Raw genomic sequence first — 27,552 nt, 5'->3', positions numbered from 1 at the left:
ACCTTTCTCCTCATCGCTGCTTCATCCCTAGACATAATATTTGGGGCAATAGAGATCTTGATTACTGGTACATTCTGGGACTCACACAATACTAGGCCTTCCCATTTGTGCAATTACCACTTTTAGCAATTGAACGTATGGAAACTTGCATGCTTCCTTTTGTTACAGAACATCCTGTAGTCAATGTGGTGAAAAATATTTTTGTCTTTCACCATACCATCCACTGTGTCATTGGCACCAGCTTAATTTTGCTTTCAGTATATGGGAGTGATAGCTCTGCATGCATTGCATTGTTGGACAATCCTTGGAGTAAAACCAGAATACTTTTAACAAATTTATTTTCTACAAAATGAAGTGTGGTGGTATTATTAAATCACCAAACATAAGCACTAACCATATCAAATAGTGTAGGCATTCAGAGCCGGCATATTTGAGTTTTGGTTTTATCAGAGACAAATGACATTTGCAAAACAAGGGAAGTAATACAATGTACATATAAGACAACCAATCTTTGCAAACCATTAGGGTTTTTTTTAAAAGGAAAACCATGTCATCTTCATAAATCAGATTGAGTTTAGCAATATTACCTACCATGAGTGTTTACCTGCAATGCTTACATGATTCTCTAGCTAAGTAGTTTTAAAAAAACGGAAGCCAGGACACAGTTCTGGCAGTCCCCTTTTAAGAGCTCCGCCAATTCCATACAACTTCCAGTGGCCCAGATCTTAATGAATCCTGTAGTTCGGAATGTACTTTGACCAGTAGATTCATCAAGAAATTGTTCAAACCCCATCTCCTCTACAGCAGACAATTTGTTACGATCTATGTGATCAACAACAGATGTAGAGTCAATGCATACTAAGTGGATAGGACTTTGGCTGGCAACCACATATTTCGATTTCATTAAGTATAGGTTTAAGGACTGCTATACCATACAAAACTCAGATGCAAAGTAATACTGAACCAATTAATGAACTACTTTCTCCTCAGACCAATCCTGTATATAGGAACAACACAACCCTGCCCACTGTTTTTGCAGTAGTATCAATGTATGATCTAAAAGACCCTTTATTATATCTAATAGATATATTAAATAAAGGGTCTTTAATATAAATATATTATAATAGAATAAAACCATGATTTTGGTAAAACTGAACCAATACATGCTGTGTTTTATTATATAAATGTAAGGATGGGAGACTACAACTCAATACCAAACTCAAATCGTTAGCATAACATCCAGCCCTACATATTTGTTTCCCTTCAAAATTTTAATTGCAATTATTACTTCCGTAATCCCCTCTCTACTCCTTAAAAGAGTATAGAGTATCCAAGATGCTACACACATTAGGGAAGAGACTTCTTTACCTAAAGCTTCTTCCACAGAAGAGCATCTTCAGTATAACAGCATCCTTAAATAAAAAATAATTAAAAAAAAGAACTCAAGCTTGTCCTTCGACCAACAAACTGAGCCGCTGACTGGGACCTAAAATACACCTGCATGTCCAGTGCCTGGATTGTTTTTATTGCATTAGTAGACATCCAATAACATTCACCCCCTTAGAGACTTACATGAGGAATAGTGACTAAAACAAAGTTTGAGAGAAGCCAGAAGGTTCTAAATACAGATTCTACACCATCTGAAATGAGATACACCTCTCCTGAAGAGGGTAAACAAATATGAAACGTGTTGATAGCTGCTACCACAAACAAGATTGGATACTTGCAAAACTGGAAAAATTGTATTAATTAAGGAATATCCCAAGGAAAGTAGAAGAAAGACTGCCCCCAAAGTAGAGGACCCCTTTGCCAATGGGTGGCCTGGGTAGTGATAAACATGAAATCCTCTTCTTCTGAAGTGGCCAGACTACTATCATAAGATAAATAATAAGGTAGTACCTTATTATTAATTTTCCATTTTTATGTAGCACAACCTTAGTAGCGTGAGCTCACTTTGCAGAAAAGAACAATGAAGATGGAGGAGCTCTTTTACAAAGATTCATAAGAAAACCATTTAAAGAAACACCCTCGGTGGAGATGATTATGAACTAGTGTCTCAGAAAAAAAGAACCATGAGACTATCAACAAGATTTAATCATGAGAGGAAGAAGCAAGTAGTTGAAGGCAGGGTTGAGGGGAAAAACTACTGATGTGAAAATATAGGAAGAGTGTACATACAGGCAGAAGAATGGAGATCTAGAAGGCCAGTGAGAGGAGATAAGTGACAGACGGAGCTGAAGAAAAAGACATGGATGAGTCTGCCGTATTTGAGGATGAGTACCTTGTCCAGATTCAGTTTAAACTGGTGGGCTTTATTTTTTTATTTTACAGACCGGAGGTATATTTTGGGGTTTGAGGCAAAGACTTACAGAGGGAAGGAGGCATCTCTGAACAATAGCATTGCAGAAGTAGCAGGTTTTTGTTTTTGGTCACAAATCTAAGACTGTGATTGCTCCTTAGGCTTTTAGCACCTACAAAGCGTTTTAAAGAGGACTGTAGTTAAGAGAGCTGCTAGAGATCAAAGGCTCTGATAATGATATACGCCAACCTGAATCTGATTTTTGAATCTAGGAACAACAGTTGTGTTCTCCAAGCACTACAGTTACATGTGAACTTTCTTCAAAACTGAGCACTAGAGTTCATAATTGCCTTGAGGAGTGCTAGTGTACATTTTGGAACCCTCCTTAGGCTGGCAGTCCAAGAATCAATGTTTGTACTGCAAGGCTAAAGTCAGTACATTTTGAAGGTCTGGTGATAGCTAAGACCTTTTTATTTTATTAAAATGATAATTATAATATACCTACTCACTGGGGATTTCTGCCAACCCTCACAATCCATTGATCTGTTGTTGCGTCATTCACATGTTTCCTTCCCCAATTACAGCATACAGCATGAGGCGATGGGTTTGCTCACTTTAGCCATTGGCTAACTTCAAGGTTACTGACAGCATTCTGCCCTTTCACATAAGCACATTCACACACACAGTTCCCATTGTGCTACAGGCAACAATGACAGTGTGTGCTATTTATGCTTTTAGGATTTTTTTTGTTTGTTTTGTTGTACATATTAATGATGGCCCGACAGCTCCCTCGATGATAAAGTTTTACAAAAACAATGATGAAACAAATCGAGCATCGGCAAAGCCCCAAAAAAGGGGTTGGGGGAGGTTAATCAACACACAACCTATTGGCTTTCCCAATGCTTGTTGTAAATGACTGGAAAGTCAGTCAAGAACTTTTCACGGTATATGCAAAGTGGGAAGACATATTCAAGCGAGGATCGAATAGAAAATGTACTTAACTTCGGTACCATCATTTCTGGTGGATACTTTAACTGTTGATTCCTCACCTTAGAATAAATACCAAAGTGAGAAGATAATTGTGCTTGTAGTTCACTCACAGGACGAGCTGATGTAACCACAATGAGAAAAATGTTTCAGAGTCAAACACCTATGCATAGGCTCATATGGCAGACACAGAAGGAATGTCAAACCAGAGTTGTGATCCCACTGTTGCATCACCAAAGGTTTGGTAGGGAACGTGGGTGTCAAAAATGCACTAAACCTCTTCAAAACTGGTGATTTGACCAAGAACAGTTGGTCTGGCAAACGTAGAAACGCCAAAAGCGCAGAGAAAGCAGAAAAACAGCCTTTCAACGTGTCTACTTCAAAACCTTGTTGGACTAAAAAAACGAACAAACCGCAGAACTTCTGTCAGCTTGGCTTCTAAGGGGTCAGTGTATCAGGCATCACACTTGACAACAAATCTGTCCCAGGAACCATCATATATAGTTTCAGCATAGTGTGCCTGGGAGCAAGGATGACATATACCATTTTAGATGGCAAACCGAATGTAGTCCATTGCAGCAACTCAATCTCCATGCATGTAGGTGACAGTTGCAGAGGTTTGGGTAGAGGACCATGCCCTGTTGCGGAGACAGGAGGTCCCTCCGAAGAGGTAGCCTGATTGGGGGCAGATGCTCATGCTCAGTTGTTCCGGACATGACACTCTGATGGCTACGGTAACTAAGGTGACTTAGGACTCGTCATTCCTGATCTTCAAAACTCAAGGCAGGAGAGATAACAGCGAAATGGCATAAAGGAGTCCCTTTGTCCACTACATCCAGAATTCATGTCCCAAAAAGCACTCCAATACACACAACTGTAGACACGGTATGCGACTGTAGCAAATAGATCTAGCCAGGTCTCTCCCCACTGATCGAATATACTTTGTGCGACCTGGGAATGCAAGGATGACGTGTGCAGGCGATGTTTGCACAAGTCCTCCACGCTCGAATTCCGTGACCCCCACTAGGTGGTTGACAAAATATTTTCTGCTGCTCAAGCTACCTCGAGAGACACAAAACCTCATGTTAAAGCCTCCAGGGCACCACTCACTCCTGCGCATTGCAGTACCATATGGCAGTAGCCGTAGCTGTGGGAACCTGCACCAGCCTCCCATCGACAGATGGCAGGAAGGTTTTTATGGCCAGGCGAATCTGCTGCAGCTCCAAGAGATTGATGTGAGGCTGTCCTCTACAGAGACCACAATTCTTCCGTAGATGGCCTCCAAACCCAGAAGCAATGAGACTGTCACTACTGACAGCTCTGCATGGGGAAGGGAGAGTGGGCTCCTGAGGGACAAAATGTGAGTGGTCAGCTATGACTGCAGATCTTTGATTGCCTCCTTCGAGACCCGGATGGTCTCAGAAATGCAGCATTGATCCTAGCCAACTGGGATTTCAGGTTTGATTATAGGGGCAAAAAAGGTGCCACACAATGAATCAATGGTGGTGGATCGCAACTACTATTAATCAGCAGTCTACCTCAAAATGTATCTGACCAAACAACATCCAATTTCAGACTCTGCTCATACAGCATACATGGCCTGATGGACAAGCTTGAAGATCTGGAATTACTAGGGTACCTTTAAAACTTTGCAGTAATAGCCTTGTAGGAAACATGGGCCCTTGAGCCAGTCTCAATCTTGGGCTTCTAATCTATAATGTAGTTCCAGCCACCAAAGAAGCAACATTCTGCCGAAGTAGAGGAGGCCTGGTAATATACCTGTCAACAGCTATTAAAATTAAGAGCAAGGAACTAACAATAGACTCTGACAATCTCCAAATATTGTATCCGATGATGGAAATTGGTGGGAAAGAACTGGCGGTGACGCTAATAAATATTTATGCACCACCTACGTGCAAAGATTGCAGGGAGACATAACAATAAACTGATAAAAAACATCTTTAAAGTGGGGGTGTCTCACCCAAGCTTGTTGCTAATAGTGACAGGTGATTTCAACATGAAACTGCTAGGTCAGTCCATAAGAAAGTAAATCGTAGAGGCTCAGGAACGACAATGGGAAATCCACAAAGAGACACAAATGGATCTTGGGAGTAAAGACTCGAAGGGCTTAAATTTGCTCGGCAAACTAAAGCACTCAGGTCTACGGGTCCTAAATGGCCGATTCAAAGGGAATACTCCTCCAGCTCTTTCTTTCCACTTTTTCAACTAAAACTCTCCAATACATAACACACTGGTATCCATCCCTCTGCTACACTCCGTCTTCTCCTTTAAAATGGGTTCAAGACCGGAAAGCGATCACTTACCACAGGATCTGGAACTTGCCTTTGACCAGACCAAAAGCACACACACAGTAGAACATGACTCCATATATACGACTGATTTAAAGAGAGTCAAATGGTCCTCAGCAACAATAGGAACTTTGGAGCAAAAAGCTGAATTTCATCTACTAAACACCCAACAACTAAAGAGCTCAGTCAGAGAACACTGACTTTGACTTTCACCAAACAGTTCACCATAAGAGTAAAATAAGTAAGGACCCAATCAGTACCTGTTCCATTGAACAGTCAAACACTACACAAGGTTGGTGCCCTGAAACAAAGAGAAAAGTCAACAGGGCCCTTCGAGTAGTTCGTCAGGCTCGTTCAACTAAACTCATATTGCCAATCTAAGGGCCGCTAAACAGGAATTCAAATGAGCAATATGGGTCATCCAGAGGCAAAACACAGATACCTTCGAGGCCAAACTTATCTGGGACCTCCAGCACCGCAACTCTAATATATTATGGAAAATGGTGAATGCCCTAAACAATCCTTCACAGCTTTGTCTGGAATCCATCGACTCTTGGGCCACCTACTTACTTGCCTATTGCAACTCACATATTGGCACAAGCGCAACAATACAAGACGTAGGCCTGCCTGAATGGAATGGACTGGCAGTTGGGCCACCATCGGTCTCAGTAACCATGCTTACTGTTGCTGCCAACGATATACACTAGCAGATAGTAAAGGGTCAAATTACTGGAGCTCCAGGCCAAAATGGTATCCCCCAGGTAATTTATAAGACTAACCCGACAAAATGGGATCCAGCTCCACTTTTTAACCACACCCTAACGAGAGCAATGATCCTAGCCTCATGGAAAGGCTCCATCATCTCCTCCTTTTTTAAAGGAGGTAACAAACTTGAGTCAGGGAACTACAGGCTGATAGCCCTAATTGAGAATGAGGCAAAATACTACGTCTGGATCCTACTAGAACACCTCCTCGAATGGTCCACCTCAAACTCAGTAGAAGTGGTGGCGCTTAACTCAGCGACATCTCCCTGGGCACAGCTGAAAGCCTGCAGTTGGCAGGATGTGAATTACTTAAAACAAGTTTAAAAATGATGAAAGCTGATCCAATGTTCATTTGTTGAATTGTTTATTCACAAGGTATGAATGCTTCATATCCAAATTAAATCAATTGACTGTCATTAAATCCATATATCCATTTTTACATAACTCCCGATGCATTTTGGGCGGGTCGCCCTTCGTCAGGGGAAGTATCTATAAAGTCATTCAGCGAAGAATAACAATTGCCCACCAAACACAAAATAGGGAGAAATTTTCCTACACCAAATTAACCTGGTGTCGTAACCAAGGAAACTAAATAACTGTCACCACAAATTGGAGGAGTAGTGAGGAAGTGAGTTAAAATTACATGATATAGCACGAAGTGCGAACAGTAAATGAAGTGAAAGGAGTATTCAATGTTTAACTGACAGTGAAAATGCGTGAAAAGGTGAGTAAAAGCAGGAGAGTATATGGAGCTATGCGAGCCAATTTCGTAAAAATATAGTGTACATCATGCTTAATTAAAACAATAGTGTGTAGGCTTCAAAAAACCTGTACTGAGATAATTTAGAAAAGTGGATCCATACAGGCTCCTCAAATTCAGTCATTCCGCTTAAACAGGTTTCACAAAAAAAACTGGAACCTTGACAAATGTGATGGTTTTATCACTCATTCCTGACTCCTCTAAAAGTGCAAAACGTCCTCTCTATCTCTGTTACATCGACTACCAAGCCACCTTTGACTATGTAAACCAAAACAGGCACTAGAGGAAACTAAAAAACTTGCTCATTTCCCTGGCCTTTCTAAGAGGAATTGAAAATCTATACTCTAAAAACTTAGGTTAGAATAAAGCTGGGTAGTGGAGCCAACTTATCAAGGGCCATTCCAACAACTAGCTGACTCAAACAGGGGGGGCGTTTTGGCCCCCATATTATTTAACCTATTCCTGGCAGACCTGTCCCGAGCCCCGTTCCCTGTTAATTCACAAACTCTGAAATTTGGGTTGATACAATTATCAAATCTCCTCTAAGCCAATGACCTAGTACTACTCAGCCAGACCAGGGAGGGCAGCAGTGCCTTCTAGGTGCCACCCAAGGATATTCCTCGCCGTTCTATGTTTTGAAAATAAACAGCAAAAAGACAAAAACCATAATCTTCTCCAGGAGCAAACTCAAAGCAAAGGCAAGTTAGTTTCTTGATGGTAACAAGGTCGAGGAAACAATAGAATATAACTATCTCGGCCTCTTATATGATAGCAACGGCTTATTTAAACCACACAAGGAAGAAACCAAAGGATAAGGAATTGCCTTGGCAGCAGGCCTAACAGTCATGTTCAGAAATCTAAATGGTCACTCGTTTAGCCCCATTTTAGGAATAGCTAAGGCAAAAGTGGTCCCTACTCTGGCCTATTGAAGCAATGCTTTATGGGGTGGAGACTCAATAACTCCGGACACAATGATTGCAAGAATTTATAAGCAACCCTTCCAGCTCCCCAGTTACACCTCACCAGCCCAGATCAGGATGGAGTTTGGGCTAACAAAACATTCACTTGCCAGGCGAGCAGCTTTTGCCTTCATTTGTCATAAGTTAAATTCCGCGGAGGAGAATGCGATAAATTACCATGCATGGGAAGAAATCTCTAAAAGATCATGCTCACCAGCGAGAGACTATCTTGGAGAAAGGATTGACCTTTTCAGTCTAGCAGAACTATGGGCAGCAGCGGCAAGCCACAAAACCTTTAAAAGAGCCGTAAATAAAACATCTAAAATACTAACTTCCCTAGAAGATAGGGAATGCTCCAATCCCTGGACAATATTAAACAGCTATAATAACCTGAAACCACAGCAATACGTGGAAGAAGTTCTAAATTGTAGGATAAAAGGCAACTATCTGAAATATCACTTCGGGATCCTACCCTCGATCTGGCATGACACGCCCTGGCAGAGGTTAGAAGGGAAAGCGACCTGTTGACTATGTGGCCCAATGGTCGAGGACTTGGTACACATTATATTCCTCTCTAGATCTACCTTAAGCCTATGAGGACAATGGCTGTGACCTCTCTGGAACCAGCCAGGGGCGCGCAATTGCAGACAAGCCATACTGGTTTGACTCAACTCAGCAGACAAGAAACTAATTTCCTTGACACTAAAATATCCCCAGGGAGTTGAGGGGGCATTGAAGAAGGCCCCAGAAACTTAGCAGCTGGCTAGGATATAAATCAATCCACCCTTCTGTCTGCATATTTGCTCTATGCATACTGCAATGATTTTAACTGTCACTGTGGTCGGGAAATTCTCAGCAGACCGTCACCCCCTCCCTTCTGTGGGTTTAAAGTAGTCCCAAACTAAAGTAGTCCCAAACTATGTAGGTTTGGCGTTCTGGTTTATTTAAAGATTCAGGGTTTTAGTCTTTGGCACACGTATGAGTAATAGTAATAGGCAGTCAATAACGGATGAAAATAACGCAGGTGTGGAGCCCTTCACGTCAGACTCCTCGTTCTCTCCTTGGTGCGTGGCTCTTGTTCTGCTCCTCCGGCGTGCACCTCCTCGGCGTCCTCCTCAGTTCTCCTCAGGGTCGTGTTCCTCTGCATGCTCTCCGGTCCGGCTTCGGTCACGTCGCCCTCCTCTTCCCGCTCCGTCCCCGCTGAACGCCGTTCCACACGCCTCTCAAGACTTTCAGCCGTCTCTGCCGCGAGTTTTCTTTCAGACGCTAGAGCGTCAACCCCACTTCCGGTTTTCGCTTCGGCGGCAGCCATGTTGGGTTGGTCGGCGCCGCTCTCGAGTGGGACACCGTCACAGTCACCTAAAGTTTTTTACATTTGTATCGCTGCTTACTGCAATAATTTTAAATGAACTTATTACTCTCTTTTTGCAATTGCACTTTGTACACTATACTGACTATAGCCAATTTACAGCTCTCTTGCACTTGCATTTTGCACATTGTAATGATTTTCATTAATCTAATAATAAAGGATGACTTGACTGTAAGCATCTGTTTGTGGCAAGTACTGCTATAAATTCACATGCATGAGTATAATCCTACCATCTAATGCTGGGCCCAGATGTATGCAAGTTGTGTTTCTTCTACGAAAACCTTTTGAATCACAAGGTATTGTGACTCCTCTTCTTGCTGGTAATGCGGATGTTTATCAACTTTGTTAGATGGTTTTCCTGCAGAGTGAGTCAGGATGGAATGTGAAGCAAAGTGTTGAACAGAGAGATGTACATGACAAGAAAAGAAGAAACTGAAATATATAAATGTGACTGCAATAGGCACAGGTGTCCGGAGAGGATGGAGGGTGCATTTGAATCTACCGCACTATATGCCAGGAACATCCTTACAGGGTAAGTAACATTTTCCTTTTTGAGTCATGTGTAGCACTAGATACGCATGCTGTGCATAGACCGTAAAGCAGTTTTCCCATGATCCGGCAGCTAGCCTGTTGAAATTGCAGTGGTTTGAAAAAGTGTACGTATAACTGCCTGGCCAACGCTGGCTTTCGCGGGTCAGTGCAGCCACACAATGTTTTGCAAATGTATGTGGTGTGGACAATGTGGCTGCTTACAAATGTCAGGTAAAGGAAAATTCCCAAGGAAAGCCATAGATGCTCCTTTCTTCTGAGTGGAGTGGGCTCTAGGAGGGATAGTCAATGTTCTTTTAGCTTTAGCATAGCATTTTTGTATGCATTTAACTATCCTCCTAGCAATGCCGGATTAGAAATGTCTTTGCCTTTATGTGGTTAGAAAAAAGCAACAAAAAGTTGTTTTTTTTTCCTAAAAGTTTTAGCTCATCAACATAATACATGAGGCATTGTTTAACATCCAATATTTGGAGAGCTCGCTCCCCAACTGAATCAGGATGAGGAAAAAAAACAAAAAGCTATGGACTGATTGAGGTGGAACTGGGAGACCACCATGCAACCCTATCTTTGTGTATTTGGAAGAAAGGTTATCCTAAAGTTAGTGCCTGGAGCTCAATGACATGTCTTAAGTGAAGTCAAGGTGCCCAGAAATTATATCTAGCTAGAGAGAAACTGGAGGGGACAGGAGTGAAGGGGTTCGAATGGACATCCCATTAGTCTTGTTAAGACAATGTTAAGATCCCATATCAGAGCTGGTGGAACCTGAGAAGAAATAACTCTTACAACGTTCCATGAAAGCTTTAATGACTGGAATTCTGAAGAGGGAAATGTGTTGCCTGTTTTGTAAGCGGCAACAGCTCCTAGATGTAATATTATGGATGTGAAAGCTAAACCACAAGTTAGTAGATAAAACAGGTAGCAGACAATTTCTTGTACTTTGACATCTAGTGGGCCAATATGTTTGGACTGACAGTAGAAGACAAATCTCTTCCACTTAGCCGCGTAACAGGCAAGGGTAGTAGGCCTGCGTGCCCATTTAAGAATGTCCAGGCATTCTGGTAGAAGTTAAGTTTTCCAAACTCTAAGATTTCAGGAGCCAGATTGCAAGGTTGAGAGAGTTGGGATCCGGCGGTCTAATTTCTCCATGGTTCTGCGTTAGAAGATCCGACCTGTTGGGGAGTTTCTTGTGTGGAACTACTGAGAGATTTAAGAGGGGGGGGGGGGGGGTGAACCATGGTTGGCAAGCCCATGTGAGAGCTACCAGGATGAGGGAGAGACATCTGCCAAAGCCACCAAACTAGAATCGGAAGTAGTGTGAGAGAAGAAAAAGCACATGAAAATATCCCTGACCAACTCAGCCGTAGTACATTGCTCCTGGACTGTAGGTGTGGAAACCTGAAGGGGACATTTGCGCATTTTGCACTTTTTGCTGTGGGGAAAGAGGTAGATGTCTGGCAGCCCCCCAGCGCCAGAAGTACTTCTGAAGGACCAGTGGGTGAAGTTTTCATTTGTGGACTTCTTGACGCATCCTGCTGAGGAGGTAGGCAAAGCAGTTGTCTGCTCCTGGTAAGTATTCTAACAGATGAATCTTCAGTCTGAGAGCCCACCTCCAGATGCTCTGGGCTAAGTGAGAGAGCAGAGGGGATCGGATTTCCCCTCATTTTTAAAGGAAATATGTCGTCATGTTGTCTGTCTTGATGAGGACTACCTTGCTTAAGAGGTGGGGAAGGAAGACTTTCAGCGCAAGTTGAACAGCTAGTAGTTCCAGATAATTTATGTGGAGACCCCTGTGACTGGGTGTCCATTGGCCTCAAACAGTCACGTTCCGGGAGTGTGCTCCCCACTTCATAATGGAAGGATCCATTGTGATTGTCCTCTGCAGAACTGGGTCAAGAAAAGGCCATCCCTTTAACGGGTTGTTGGTGTTCCACCATTGCAGAGAGTGATTAGCTTGACGTCTCACCATCACTAGATCGTCCCAATGGCCCTCCACTTGAGACCACTGGTGTGCTAAGCACTCTTGCAATGGACGCATGTTAATCTGGCATGGGGTACTATGGTGATACAGGAGGCCATCATGTCGAGAAGAAGCATGACTGTCCTGACCGTGACCGCTTGGCCTAGTTGGAAGAGGGATCAGTGTCTGAAAAGACTGTAGCCTGGTGGCATTTGGGTAGGCTATGCCCACCTCTGAGTTGAACATTTTCCCCCAGATAAGGTTTAATCTGGAGGGGTTTGAGGTGTGACTTTAAGGCATTGATAGTAAAGCCTAGTTCGTGAAGTAGGTTGATGGTGGCCTGAATGAATTCTTACCATTGTTGACGAGTACCACTCTTGATGAGCCAGTTGTCCGGATAACGGAAGATGTGTATGCCTGCTCAAATGAGCGGCCACTACTGCAAGGTATTTGGTAAAAACCCTGGGTGGGGTAGTAACTCAGAAGGGAAGCATGTTGAATTGATAATGCTGTCCACCGACTACAAATCTGAGGTACATGTGATGTGCCAGATGGATTGGGATGTGAAAATAGGCATCCTTGAGGTCGAGTGCAGCTATGAAGTCACCTGGTTGTTATAGCTGGATGACATCCTGAAGAGTGACAATGTGAAAGTGCTCTGAGAGGATGTATTTGTTTAAGGGACTGAGCTCCAGAATTCGTCTGAGGGACCTGTCCTTTTTAGGGTTTAGGAAGTATAGTGAATAAAGTCCTATGTCCTGTTGATGAGGGTCGAAATGTATGTGTCCTTTTTGGAGGAGCGCTTGTATGTCTTCCCTGAGAAGCTGTTGGTGTGGCGGGGAAAGTTTGTATTTGCGAAGTGGTATGTTGGGAAGTGTGAAAGTGAGCTCCACACAATAACCATGTTGGATAATATTCAATACCCACTGGTTGCAGGTGACATTCCGCCAAGCAGGAAAGAACCCCTGTAGACGACCCCCAACTAGGGTTATGTGATCGAGGAAAGGAGAGGAAAGTCAGGGCTTGGCGGTGGTGGTATTTGGGGAAGCCCTCTTTACCTCTGCCTTTGCAGTTGTTACTTTCCTCTGTACGAATCTCAAAAATAACTTCCGGGAGAGGTGTGATGTGCATGAGGGCGTTATTAGTAAGTGGAGGTTCCCGGGAGTTGGTCTTGGAACCCCCACGATATGATGCATGGCAAAAGGACCCCCTGATGGGTAGGTGTTTGAAGGGCACCCATTGCCTTAGCTGTCTGTGTCCTTCATTATTTTCTCTAAAAACGGGTCAACCTGCAGTCTGAATAGATGTTGCACATTGAAGGGCACGATGAGCATATTTTGCTGAACCTCTGGCTTAAAACCAGAGATGCAGATCCATGTATGCCTGCACAACAGATCACTACAGTTAACCACATAGCAGCTATGTCTGCCAAATCTAGGAAGCAACAGATCGTGGTGTTAGTGATTTGCTTCCCTTCAGAAACTATCGCGAAGCCCCTCTTCTTGTGCTCCTCTGGGAGATACAGAAGGAGTATCTTAATTTATCCCAAAAGGCATGATCATACCTTGGAAGGAGTGGTTGGCCAATTGCACAGCTACCATTTACCTGTGACATCTATTCTTTTACTCTCTTTATCTGGTGGAGGGGCATCACCAGTTGTTTGAGAGTTGGGTCTTTTGCAGGGTGTAAAGACTACTAGGGAGTTGGGTGGAAGCTGTCCTCTGATGTAATGAGGGTCATTTGGAGATGCCTTATATTTCATGTCCAGGTCGTCTTAATGTCATTACTTCAAATTTAAGAGGATTGTATCCAGCTTGAAAGGTGTGATGATTACAGCTCTTAGCCAAGAAGTGAGACAGAGAATGCATTTAAAATTCTGGTTTGCAGATTCAATGAATTAATCAATGCGGAATTAAGGGGATCATGTTCAAGGAAGGAAAAGGTGGTATCGCCAATAGTTAATATGCAAGATATCCATAAACAACGATGTTGCTTCCAGTTTCTAACATAGGGGCATTCGCGCTAAGATTAGAACAGTGAAAGAATCCTTCCGATTCCCCATCGTATTCCCGCCATACTATTGATTTAAAGATACAGGGTCCTGAAGAAGGTGGATTAAAATAATTCAGATCCATCAAAACGTACGTCAGCCTGTTGATTCTCCAGCTGGCAGCACTATCATGGATATCTATGAAGGACTCTCACCATGAGTTTTTCTTGCATGCCAAGCAGAGCTGGATTCAGAATGATTTTTATGTGTGAATGTGTGTGTTTGGTATGTTAGGATGGGATGGAATGTGATGTGATGTTAGGATATCTGTTTTCTTTAGATGGGGTTTTGATAAATTACGTCTGTTAATGAATTGTAGTATGTTGAAATTATTCTGCAGTATTTATTAATTGTATTGTAGATATTAGTATGGAAATGATGATCCTGTCTTTTTTGTGTTATAAAATGTTATGAAAAAAATCTGAAAAATAATTCATGTCAAAGGAAAAAAGATATTGCATTAAATAAAGAAATACCTTAAGTGCACTTAAGAAATAGCTTAAATGTCCAATGATGGTCACAGAAAGGGACAGCACTTTGAGCTAAGTTTAGCCATTGATGAATTGCTACAGGTCGAGTGGGAGGTTTACCTCGTATTTATATTACTGGAGCTGCTAGCGGCATGGGTGAGAGGAGACCCAGTGGTCTCCGGAATCGCAGGCGGTGGACAGTGGGAAGAGAGAATATGCCGACGACGTCCTCTTATATGCAACAAGGCCTCATTTTACAATCTGCAGACTCCTACAAATTTTTCACCTATTCAGGGGTGTATTCAGGATATCAAATTAATTAGGATAAGTCCCTCATGTGTATGCTCTCAAGTGGCCCGCCGCCTGCTTTCCCCGGGGCGGTAAAGCTCCAACTGAAAGATAGCTTCAAATATTTGGGTATTACCATCGCCAAACGGAAACAGGATTTATAGAAAGGAATTTGTTGCCCCAACTGGAACGCCTGAGAAGAGATGTAGTGCATTGGAGGACGCCGCCAATCTCCCTGATGGGGAGAGCGGTTCTGTTCAAGATGATGTCATTGCCATGTATGGTATATGTCCTCCAGAACACCCCGTACAAGATATCTGACAGACTCTTCAGGGAAGTAGACCGTGAATTGCGGAAACTATTGTGCAATGGGGGAGGTTCAAGAATAGCATTGCTCAAACTCCAGCGAGGCGTATATGAGGGTGGCCTGGCTGTACAGGTCCTTAGAAAATATTATTGGGCATCACCACTGATAACTATTAACGACTGGATCTTTGGGGATAGAAACCACCAGGCATACAGAGTAGACCACTTTGTGATGGGCCCCAGAGGCTATCCAGATGCACTGTACCACAAACTGGCAGGGAAGCACATGCCCTCACATACAAAGACTGTACTGGACGTATGGAAGGGGGCCAATAAGTTCCTCGGGTGAGATAATAAACTGACAGAACCTACCCCGCTATGGGATAGTGATATGCAGGAGGAGGTCTGCAAACTACAGGGCTTCAGTAAATGGAAACTGCTGGATATAGCCCATCTAGGAGACATATGGAGGAGCCCGGTGATAATCTCGTTCGAAGACTTACAGAAGGAGTTCCAGCTAGCAGAAGAAGAAAGATATAGATATGTGCAGTTGGGGCATGCATTCCGTAGGCATATTAGAGATGAGGAACGAATTCGGGAATATAGCCCCTTAGAAGACTGACTCTTATTAGACCCAATCTCAGAAAAGGCATTATCCCTTACACATAGGAAGATTGTTCCCGACCCCCTGGGGTGCTGCGGGAGGCCTGGGAGACTGACATTGGCCTATTGGAAGATGATGATTGGGTAGAGGCCATACAAAGCCCAAGAGAAGGAGCAGTCAGAGCAAGATTAAGGCTAGTACAGTTAAGGATTCTCTATAGGTCCTACTCTACGAGTATACTCATGCACAAACTTGGGCGCATCCACACAGATAGATGCATGAGGGGCTGCGACCGAAGGGGTACCTTCTTTCACATCATTTGGGAGTGTCCAGCTGTACAAAAATATTAGGGAAAAGTAATAAGAGTGATGCCAGATGTCCTGGGGCAAGAAATTTCCATAGATGCCAGATGGCACATTCTATGTGTAATGGGGGAACAGATATGGCCGAAATACCAGACGATTTGGCTAATGGTGGCGGTAATGGTGGCTAAGAGGAACATTGCCAGGGAGTGGGGAGCCACCCTTCCATCGAAGGTGGAATAATGAAAGGCCGACCTAGATTGGTGTTCTGCCGCAGAAAAAGTAGTATATGAGAGTAGGGGTTGCCCTAGAAAATGGGAGAAAATATGGCACCACTGGGAGACATATAGGGGTCTACATGACACAGGTCTAGAAATGTTAAACAATGAAAAAAACAGTACACAACTAAAAAAGCAAAACTCATTAAAGAAAACGTAAAATACGTTTCCAGCCAAAGATTTAATAACAACAGATCCTCCAACCTTGAACAATGATTTTTAAAATACCTAAATTAGTCAGGATGGGACTAGCAGACCCTTTGCATGGATGTAAAAATAACTAAAAATGTCAACCGAAAACAACTATGAAAGATCTAATGTCCATTTGTTCTTGTATCCTCAGTTTCATAAAACAAATCAGAACGTTGTGAAAATTCAAGCTTAACTTCAAAATAAATGCATAGAAGGAAGTGAGATGCTTCAAGCTGAATGCTAGGTTTAGACACTCACTAGGATCGGTAGAAGGAAGTATGACGCATTCGCTTGGTATACAGTCTTATGAGACATCAATTGCTGCTCACGTCCCTGAACTCTGCCAATTAACTGTTCTTTGAATAGTCATGTACTTGAAAGATTAGTGTTTATTATAGTTTTACAATTGTTAACAATCAGATAAAGCTTGTAATTTAATTAAAAAAAGAAAATACTTACAAAGAAGTAACAAACACCCCATCAGTGATATACAAGAATATAGATAAGGGAGGTAGAATTCCCAAAGATCTGGAAATTAAAAAAAATATTACAGCATTATTTTTGAAAAGAACAAATTTATACTGTTACATACATTCTTTAAGGTTTTTAAAGATCTGCTAGGAACTGTAACACAGGATGAAAGTTTTAACATTAATGTCAATTTGTCTAAATATTAAAAAAACGGCATATACAAGTATACAGTACAACGAGGGCACTGCTGTAAATTTGATAATCTTTTTAGAGGCTGGATTAAAGAAGCGGTGGCCCCCAGAGGGCCTCTCTCCGTACTATACCTTAGAGCATTCCCATTGTGTTCACTCAATGCCCCCACTACCTGGTGCGGCTCCTCGTCGTTCAATAGTGGCAAAGCTATTACATTATAAAGACCGAGACCACATAGTGTCACAAGCCAGACTCTGTGGAAATATTATGGTTGGAAACCATAAAGTCATGTTATTCCCAGACTTCTCGGGTGAAGTCGAAAAGCAGAGGGCTTCCTTCACAGAAGCCAAAAAATGTCTTCGCCTACTTGGCATATCGTATGCTATGCTGTTCCCTGCCAAACTGAGGGTAACCTTTGGTGAGGAGGTGCAATTTTTCACTACTCCACAATCTCTTTGGGAAAAGATTGATGGCCTTCCTCAACTATAAGAATCCCACACTAGGAACCACAACAGGGTATCACTACAGTAACCGAGGACAGGTCCAGTCCAAACAAGTGTTCCCTCCTGCAGGAAACCCATCTTAATAAACCTGAAGGATTGGCTCTTCACAAGAGATGGCGGGGCCAAGTATGTGCCACCACTTATTTGGCATTTGCTAGAGAATTATTGATTTGGGTGAGACCTGGGTTACACTTCCAAAAAAAAAATGAACTTGTGGATCCTGAGAGTAGATTTGTGGTTGTCTCTGTGAGGTTAGCAGGACACGATCTTACTGTTGACGAAATGTATGCACCTAACACAAACCAGATTGCATTTCTTGTGGACCCTTCTAGGGCCTTGGCACCTTACTTGACTCAGACCATTTTTATTAGGTAGGGATTTTAACTGTTTTGCAGATCTGGCATTTGTCCGTTCACACCCACGGTTAGGGGATTCTCCAGTGAACCATACAGCTCGGAATTTTAGGGCCTGGCAGCAACACTGGGGGCGTGTCGACTCATGGAGGCGAATGCACCCTATAACACATGACTATTCATTTTACTCAGGAGTACACAACCTCATGTTCGGCTGTATACCTTTTAAAGCTCATAGACTGTCAATGGTGCGGTTCCGGGTATTGAATACCTATGCCAAACTATTTCGGATCACAACCCTGTGTTAGTCTCTATGAATTGGGGGCGTAAGTACCCTTGCATTCCGATTTGGCGTTTAAAGGTAGAAGCCTTAGATGATTCCGTTTTTAAAAACAATATTGGAAAAGCTACAACTGCTACTCTAAGAATAATGCTCGAACAGCTACATCCTCTTTGATTGAATGGGATGCATTTAAAACAGTGATCGATTCATCGCAGAGGTGGCTGGGGTGCGTAGGACTTTAGTTGGTGAGGTGGAAACTAAGAAAAGGGTACTTAGAAGCAGATAAAGGAATTATTGGCAGCCCAAATTATGTTTTGATTATAAGGAATATTTGACTCGTGCTCATGCGGAGCGTGATAAAGCAGGATACCTATTGAAATGGCTTATTATCCCAAAAAAAGGGAATCTTTGATTTTAGAGCTTGACTCTGCTGCAGGTGAAGCATTATATAATCAAGCTGCTATTAATGCTCGCTTCCATGAATATTACACGTATTGATATGCTCCAGCACCTAGAACACCACCGCAGGATAGAGGATTTTTTGTTGTAATCAATAAGCCAACTGCGGGTCCTCTCGCGTGAGGATGCAGATGATTGGGGGGGGGGGGGGGGGGGGGAGAGGAGAGGAAATAAGTATACAAGAAATTAGAGCTGCCATAAACAATATGGCGTGTGATAAGGTTCCTGGAGCACATGGCTTATCTCGAGAGTTCTTTGCTACATACAAGAATTAATTGGCTCCTATTGAATACTTTATTTCGGCCAGAGGCCATAAAAAATATCACAATAAAACAAGATATTCAATAAATTGTCAATATTCAACTGTACTGTAAACAAGTATAGAACAACCACTGAATATAATCTAAAAATGCATCAAGCAGTATTTATGATGTTCTCAATAAAATAATCATCGATCTAAGTGCATTACTTAAGGTAGAAACGGATATAAACTGGTCACTAAGTACTCCAGTACATCCCCCTGTTGTATGTATATATAAAATCAGCTAAAACTGTGTATAATACAATAAAAATTACAAGTATGGTTAATACATTTCAAGGTGCATATTTCAGGCAAAGGAGCACATTATTAATTACAGCTTAGCCCCATTTTGCCTCTTATAATCCCTACTGCAAACATATCTAGATATGGCAAATATTACATAGGGTACAGTACTAACTGTCAGCACTCTTAAGGCATCTTGGTGCTTCCTAAATCCCAATGCATTACACAACGGGCGAATCCATTTCCTCCTTGCCCAAGCATATGCTGGACAAAAGAAGAGGATGTGCGCAGTGTTTTCAATAAGCCTTAAAGTGCATAAAGTGCAGGTACGTTCTCCCTGCGTTCCCTAATTTACAATAGAACTCTTAATCTGTAGGGTGTCATACCTTACTTTAAGTACAAGATTCTTGCCAAATGAGGTTGTACATTGTCAAGAAATTCTTCGAAGAACGGATTAGGTTTTAAATAAAGGAACGGATTTGTTAACCTTCCCAAATTTGGGCCGCAATGGAGTGCGTTCAGAATATGTATCCAATATATTCTTTTGAATACATTTTTGCTACTTGATGTTAAGTTATGTGGCTCAATCCGATATGAGCTAAGGCCTAGTTCTATGGGCCATTTCTTGACAAATCTAAGCCAAGGGAAAGTTAAACATATGTCAATGGCTAGGAGTTCTTGAACACCCTCTTTATATACCGCTAATTCTGGTGTTATCTGTAGTTGTATCCAGTAAAGTAGCGGTCGCAGTGTTGCAGTTTGTCCTATTCGCTTCATGTTTTGGTTGTGAAACATTGGGATATGTGGTGTTGATAGGGGTAGCTCCATTAGTTTCCTCACAAACTTGTTTTCCCCATTTGTTAACTGCTTAATGTCGCTGATACCCCAGAGTTCTGATCTACACAGAGCTGCTGCCTGCGCCTTACGTTTATATAACTCTAGGGCTGGTGTCAAAGGTTTGCTTGAGGATGAGCTATACTTTTTGAGGATAGCCCCTGTCCCCTGGGCAAGCACTAGTACGGAGTGGTTTACCTGAGGTTTCCATGTTAGCTTTGAATCAAGCAATATACCCAAATAGGTGAAGTTTTGGACATGTTCTAATTTTTGATTGTTCATCTTAAAATTATTTCTAAAATCCTTATGGGGATTTATGACCATGTACTTAGTTTTGCCAATGTGTATTTCTAGGCCTTTTACATTACAATATTCCACTCAACTTAGGAAGGTAATTTTAATTTTTTTGTAAATGACCAACCACATCATTGATATAGAGCAAGAACAGGGTGGGATCAAGTACGCATCCTTGTCTCACTCCTCTATCAATTGGGATCGGTTATGTGAGCTCCCCATTCATGCCCCAGCGAACTTTTGCGTAGTTGTCACAGTGTAGCCTTGCTATCTGAGCTAACCGGCTTGCATGCAGTTTGTTTTTCTAGTGAGTCCCACAGTAGGCATCTAGGTCGAAGGCCGCCCTTAGGCCTACAAATGCTATGTAGATATGGCCCAACCTTTACCTTGACGTATTTCCAAATGATGCATAAGAGTCTGAAGACTTGATCTACCGTACTTGTTCGAGCTCTAAATCTTGCCTGGTACGGAGACAATATACTGTTAGCCTGTATCCATTCATTAAGCCTATTTAAAAGTTGCCTGGCGTAGAGTTTTTGGAGCACATCTATTAGGCTAATTGGCCTATAATTCTTGGGTGTCTGTTTACTACCTTTTTTATGGATAGGGACGATTTCAGCCCCTTTCCATGTTGCTGGTACTGGAGCACCTGCTGCTATGGTTTTACGGATTAGGTTGAATACGGGACCCAAACCTTTTTATCATGTTTGAACAGTTCTCCAGGAATTCTGTCCAATCCCGGGGCTTTTCCCTGCTTGATGGAATCTATTGCAGGTTTGGTTTCTTTTAAAGTAAAAATGATCGCATCTCTGTCTCCCTAATCATTAGCAGGTCCACAGTATTTATTGATATAACACTGAAAATCAGCGTATAGGTTGGTAAAGTGCTCGGTCCAGGATACTGAATCCAAATGATGCTCTGTCTGTACTACTTGATCCTTGTCCCCAACGCAATTATTTTCCAGAACACTGCCATGTTATTTTTTTTTGCTGCCTGGAGGAGATCTAACCAGCAATTTTCCTCCCAGGTCTTCCTTGCGGTGACCAATGTTTTCCTATGGCTGTCCCTAACCCTCCTTATTGAGTCTGTGCTTCGCTATTTTAAACTTTCAAGTAGGCACTTTTTAGCTTTGCTGCAGTCTGATGCATTCCAAGGGTTGGTTTTTGTGTTCATCTTGCTGTTAGGCTTCAGTTTCTTTTTAATAGTGAGAAGGGGCTCCAACTTTGTAACTAGGAGGTTATCCATTTTTATTGCTGGCGTTCCACTTGTTTCTGTATAAGCACCTACTACCTCTGCAAATGTCTTGTAGATGTTAGTTATTGTCTCAATATTGTCTGTGATCCGAGGCCAGTTAATGACTCTACAGTTGTTCCCTATTATAGGCTGTGATTTTGATAAGCAAGTGTCAGATGGCTCATCCCTTGCTATATAGCCTGTTATTTCTAGGCAGAGGGGGCGATGGTCACTGTCCTCTCTTGATTCTATTCTAAAGCTCACAATTCTGCTCCAATTGTGCATACTGTGCATAATGTAATCTATTCTGGGCTGCGAGCTACCTTGTTTAAATGCGTTTACGGAGCAGTTATTGTTCCCGTTGTTGGTCACCCTTCCGTTGCATGCCCTTAGATGGTGTTCGATGGTCAGCTGCATTATCTGTATTGCAGCATTAGTTCATGGTTTTGGCGGTCCAGCCTCTAGCTAGGGCAACCCCCCTAGCCGTGTCCTCTGATTCTCTGTTAAAGTTTCTAGGCCATTTAGTGGTTCATAGGTGCAGTTAAAGTCCCCACATACAATCACAGTGTCACTGGGATTTACATAGTCCAGGGAACTGCCTAATACGTCAATGATCTCGGAATTGAGATTTTGCCTAATTGGTCTATTGTAGACAATAAAAAGGTACAAGTTTGCATTGTCGTGGGTGTTGAATTGGCTCCTTGATTGGTGGAAATGTATTCTACATCTTGGAAGACAGGACACCTGCGAGTGTCTACAGGTGAGGTGCTAGCCATTCCACTTTTGAAACCTGGATGTCCTTCAAAGGATGTTAGATGCTATTGGTCATTGTCTATGCTCAATGTAGATTATAACATTCTAAGCAGTGTTCTGGTGAGCAGACACCTACCACATATGCCCTTTTTAATTCATACTGATCAAGCTGGCTTTATTCCTAGGCGTAATACGGTGTATAATATTCGGAGGCTCATCTATCTCTTAAATGATGATTTTGTGGATAAGGCGAGGGCAGCTGTCATGGCAATAGATATTGAGAAGGCCTTTGACAGTTTAAACTGGGAGTTCTTATATTCTGTAATGGCTCAAATGCCTTTGGGTGCAAGATCTATTTGTTGGATCAAACTTTTCTATACAGGTCCTAAGGAATGGGTGCGTAATGGCAGAGTGGTATCTGAACCCTATGACGTGGGATGCGGGAATAGACAGGGGTGTCCAATGTTCCCTTTATTATTTGCTATCGCAATGAAGTCTCTGGCCAGTTGTGCCCGTACCAGGAATTTTTATCATGGGATGGAGGTCCATGGGCAAACCTATTTTGCAGCATTATATGCTGATGATATGCTGCTGTTTCTCTGAGATGTTGGGATGGATTTGCCTAGTAGCATAGACTTATTAAACCGTTTGGTATAGTATCTGGGCTACATAACAATTGGCAAAAATCTCACTTGTTTCCACTTTGCCGAGATGCCGCACAGCCCCATAATTTACATGGGCTCAATCGGAGCCCTACCTGCATTAAATATTTAGGTGTAAAAATATATCATAGCCAGCAACATTTATTAGAAGGAAATATTGGAGCAGCTGTTAGAACACTTAGAACTAGAATTAATTTTTGGATGAGCTTACCATTATCTGTGGCTGACAGAATAGTGGTAGATAAGATGGTGACGCTACCAACATTGCTCTATTACTTCCATATGTTGCCATTGGTGGTGCCTAGTTAATTATTTAGGAATTGGAATCACTACTCCTGAAATTGTTTTGGGGAACAGGTAGGTGTAGAGTAGCACTAACAAAACTACAGTGCAATGTAACGGAGGGAGGGTTGGCTGCTCCTGATCCTGAATCTTATTATCTGGTGGCTCAACTGCAATGGTGAAATAGGTGGGTTTAATGTCAAATGAACCCTGGGGAGGGTGTTATTGGCTCACTGCCAGATTCTCAGGACTTATTTAAAGTCTTCTTGCTTCCTCATTAGAGAGATGCTAGTGATACAGCAGTGCTGCCGACGTTTCCTGCGGCAAACCAGAGTCCAGGTACCCTATTCGCCTGATATGCCATTAAAACCATTAAAATGGATGAAGTTTGTGGCCCAGGTAGGAGCATTAGCGGGGATTGAAAGATGGACTACCTTTGGGGTTAACCCTGTAGGAGACCTATATCGGAATGGAGTATTGCTTAGGTTTGAAGACTTGGCTGAAGAATTTAATATACAGAAAGGATAATGTTTAGCACACAGGGCATTGGTTGTAACAATAAGGAATTATTGGAGAAATGGAGATGCTGAACCTCCCACACATCAGGTGTGTCAACAGCTCTGTACAACAGGGTGTGTAAGAGCAGTCTCGTATCTATATTATGAGATTCATCCAAATATTCGGTCTCCTCCTGCGGAGTTGAAAATAAAATGGGAGAGAGACTTGAAGCTCCAAATAAATGATTTGTACTGGCTTTGGCTTGTAGCGCATATACCAGCTGTTTCTAGAAATGCTAGGTTCAAATTAATTAATTTCTATATCCTGCATAGAGCTTATCTTACACCTGGCAGGATTAACAAGTTCTATGCGACTGCAGCTGAAAAATGTCCTAGATGTGGGGAGTTGGGGGACAGAAATGTTTCACATGGTATGGTCCTGCCCTTCATTGGCGGCGTTCTGGTAGGAAGTAATAGAATATATTAAAGGATCAGCCTTGCGGGATATCCATTGTACACCCTTGGTCTGCCTCCTCGGGGGATACTCTTGTCCTAAAAATAAGAAACCTACTACTAGATTTACTGAATTAGGTTTGATTTTGGCAAAAGGAGAATTGACTATGCACTGGAAATCAGCGCATGGTCCTCAAATTACTAGATGGCGTAAAGAAATGGTTAAATGGGCAAGTTTGGAGAGTGCTGTTTGAGATAAAAAGAGGACGAGGGGAAATTGACAGGATTAAAGCGTTGAACACCTGGTGGATAATTTGTTGGCCCCGGAAGCAGACAAAGATTCATCGAATAGCTCCCCGAGTCTTTGCAGGTAAGGGAAGTGAAATCTAATTTAATACTGATAAATTGGGTGATAATGGGTACTATTGTGATATACTTACGCTTGTGGAATATTTTGACACTTTATTTTTGACTGCTTTCTTGATTAGGGGTAACTGGGGGGTGAGGGGATTGAGGTTATAGTTTTTTTGTACTCATTTTAGTAGACCTAAGATATGTATGAAATATACAGTAGTTGGAATATGCTTGTGGATGCATGACAAATTAGATATATTGATATCACTTAATTTGTAAATTATAATTATCTGGGTATTTCTCCTTTTTAACCTATATTTCAATCTATTTATTATAATTATCTGTATACCTTTTTAAAGCAAATTACTAAATATGTAGTGCACATCATTTATGATCAGTATTATATGCCTGTGGCTATTGCACTAAGGTCTATATAATAAAGAAAAAAATGTTTTATTTAAACTCTAACAGATAGGGTATATATTTTCTACATGAAGGAAGAGAGGTAAAGAGGTCTCAGTCGCTCTATAGTGTGCATATCTCCCAAGCTTAATGCAAAGAATCCTTTTCCTCTACTTGAAACCCACTATTTGTTTAGCATTGTTCTCTCAAACCCAACACGGTAAACTCATGACTTGTTATCCAGAATACTCCTTGAAATTTTATTTAATTCTGTGCTCCCCTGTTGGGGGAGAACCCTGAATCATACCTTTCCATCTGTGCTGGGTAACCTCCACCTTCTGCTCAAGTGAAGGAGAGAAAAGTATAGTTTACCTGTCGGTGTAGTTTTGCAGCTTGAGGACTTTTCTGGATTCACTATGCTGTGCATTATTCCGCCATCTAGTGGTTTGGTCTGGAATTGTAGTATTTCTTCTCTTTTCGTGGCCTGGTGGGCGTCGACATACCACCATTTGGTGTCCGTCTGTGACGTCGACGTGCTTCCTCCAGAGGCTCCCACCTTTGGTCGCCATCTTCAGATTCATTTTTTTTTTTTTATTGTCCGTTCTAGTTTCCCTTTATTTTTTCCTCCTGTGTGATCTTCTTGGAGGAGGCGGGTGGGTTCGCTAGTGAATCCAGAAAAGTCTTCAAGCTGCAAAACTACACCGACAGGTAAGAAACTATACATTTTGCAGCGTGAATCTTTTCTGGATTCACTATGCTGTGCATAGACTTTGTAGCAGTTTGCTAGTTTTGTGGTGGCTGAGTGGAAGATGAACGCTGGTTTGTGAATATATGTTGCAAGACCTTCTGTCCTACTTATGCTTCTTTGTTCATCTCAATGTCCACACAGTAGTGCTTTGTGAACGTGTGAACTGAAGACCATGTTACTGCTTGGCAAATATCCTGATCAGGTGTGTTTGCTAGGAAAGCCACTGTTGCTCCTTTATTCCTTGTTGAGTGAGTGTGCGGTGCTCCTTTCAAGGTTTGACCTGACTGTTTGTGGCACTGTATGACTTGTGCTATCCATCTTGCAACGGTATTCTTTGTGACTGGTCGTCCTAGAAAACTGTTTGCAAATTAGACAAAGAATTACTTTGTTGTCCTGCATTCCTTTGTTCTCTCAATGTAGTACATGACAGCCCTTCTGGCGTCCAGGGTGTGCAATGCTCTTTCTGCCTGTGTCTTTTGGTTTTGGAAAAAACTCTGTATTTGTATTGTTTGGTGAATATGGAACTTGGATACCACCTTTGGCATAAAATGTGCATCCGTTCTCATGACGATTCAGTCATTATGTATTTGGAAGTAGGGCTCTTGTAGTGTTATCGCCTGCAATTCACTTACTCTACGTAGTGATGTTACTGCCACTAAAATCGCTGTCTTCAGCGTGAGCATCTTTAAAGTTGCTTTGTGGATTGGCTCGAATGGAGCCTTCATCATTTGAGAGAGTACCATGTTGAGGTTCCATATGGGTGGTGGCACCCTCTTTGGAGGTGCTATACTTTTTGCTCCTTCCAGGAATCTCTTGACCACTTGTGATGTGAAGAAACTTTTCCCTGTTACTACCCTTGTGTAAGCTACGATTGCTGCCAAGTGTACCCCTATAGATGCGTTGCTTAGTTTCTCCTGTAGCAAATATGTTAAATATTTCAGTACTGTTGAATCCCTTATGATCTTTCTTGAAAGTTTTTTCCTATGGCGCCAAGGTGAGAAATGTTTCCATTTTGCTGTGTAACACTTTCTAGTTGTGTGTCTTCTTGCCTCTCTGAGTACTGCCATTGTGTTCTCTGGTAGATTGAGGTGAGAAAATTCTAAGTCCTCAGCAGCCACGCTGCCAGGCTTAGGCTTTCTGGTCCTGGGTGTAGCACCTTTCTGTTTTGCAGAGTTAGGAGGTCCTTCCTGTTGGGGAACTCGTGCATTGTGACATTTCCATTATCAGATAGAACAAGGTTTGCCTGGCCCACTGTGGTGCTAGGAGGATCAGTGTCATGCGGCTGACCCTGCACTTGTTGAGTACCTTATGCATCAGTGGTATCGGGGGGAAAAGCGTAAGCAAATGTCCCTGACCAGTCTATCGATAGTGCATTCCCTAGGGACTGTGGGCATGGTTGTTAGGATGTGAAGTGTTGGTATTTTGCATTTTGGGGTGTTGCAAATAGGTCGATTTGCGGAGTCCCCCACTTTTTGAAGATTTTCTGAATTTCTGATTGATTCATCTCCCAATCGTGGGATGCTAATGTTTGTCTGCTCAGTCTGTCTGGTTCTACATTGTACTTCCCTGGAAGATGGATAGCTGGTAGGTCTATGTTCCTTGAGATAGCTCATGGGCTAGGGTTGACAGTGTTAATGATTGTGTTCCTCCTTGCTTGTTGGTGTAAAACGTTGTGGTTGTATTGTCTGTTTGAATCAACACCCTCTTTCCGTGAAGCTCCTTCTGAAAGGCTTTTAAGGCTAGGAACACTGTTTTTAATTCTAGGAAGTTGATGTGTTTTATGGCATCCTGC

The 27,552-nt window shown here is 42.3% G+C and overlaps 1 protein-coding gene across 2 annotated transcripts in view; it reads right to left on the bottom strand.

The window, feature by feature from the left end:
* The window catches only part of LMBR1 (limb development membrane protein 1), a 753,627-nt gene that overhangs the window by 315,033 nt on the left and 411,042 nt on the right, over nucleotides 1–27,552 (bottom strand). For both annotated transcript variants that reach the window (XM_085631970.1, XM_085631971.1), the window contains exon 7: nucleotides 16,903–16,971. In XM_085631970.1, the coding sequence (XP_085488096.1) occupies nucleotides 16,903–16,971 (69 nt within the window). The remainder of the gene's footprint in view (nucleotides 1–16,902; nucleotides 16,972–27,552) is intronic.

This window comes from Triturus cristatus, chromosome 10, assembly GCF_964204655.1.
Source record: "Triturus cristatus chromosome 10, aTriCri1.1, whole genome shotgun sequence".
Taxonomy (NCBI): domain Eukaryota; kingdom Metazoa; phylum Chordata; class Amphibia; order Caudata; family Salamandridae; genus Triturus; species Triturus cristatus.
The sequence above is the reverse complement of the archived record's forward strand: the minus strand, read 5'-3'. Positions and strand labels throughout refer to the sequence as shown.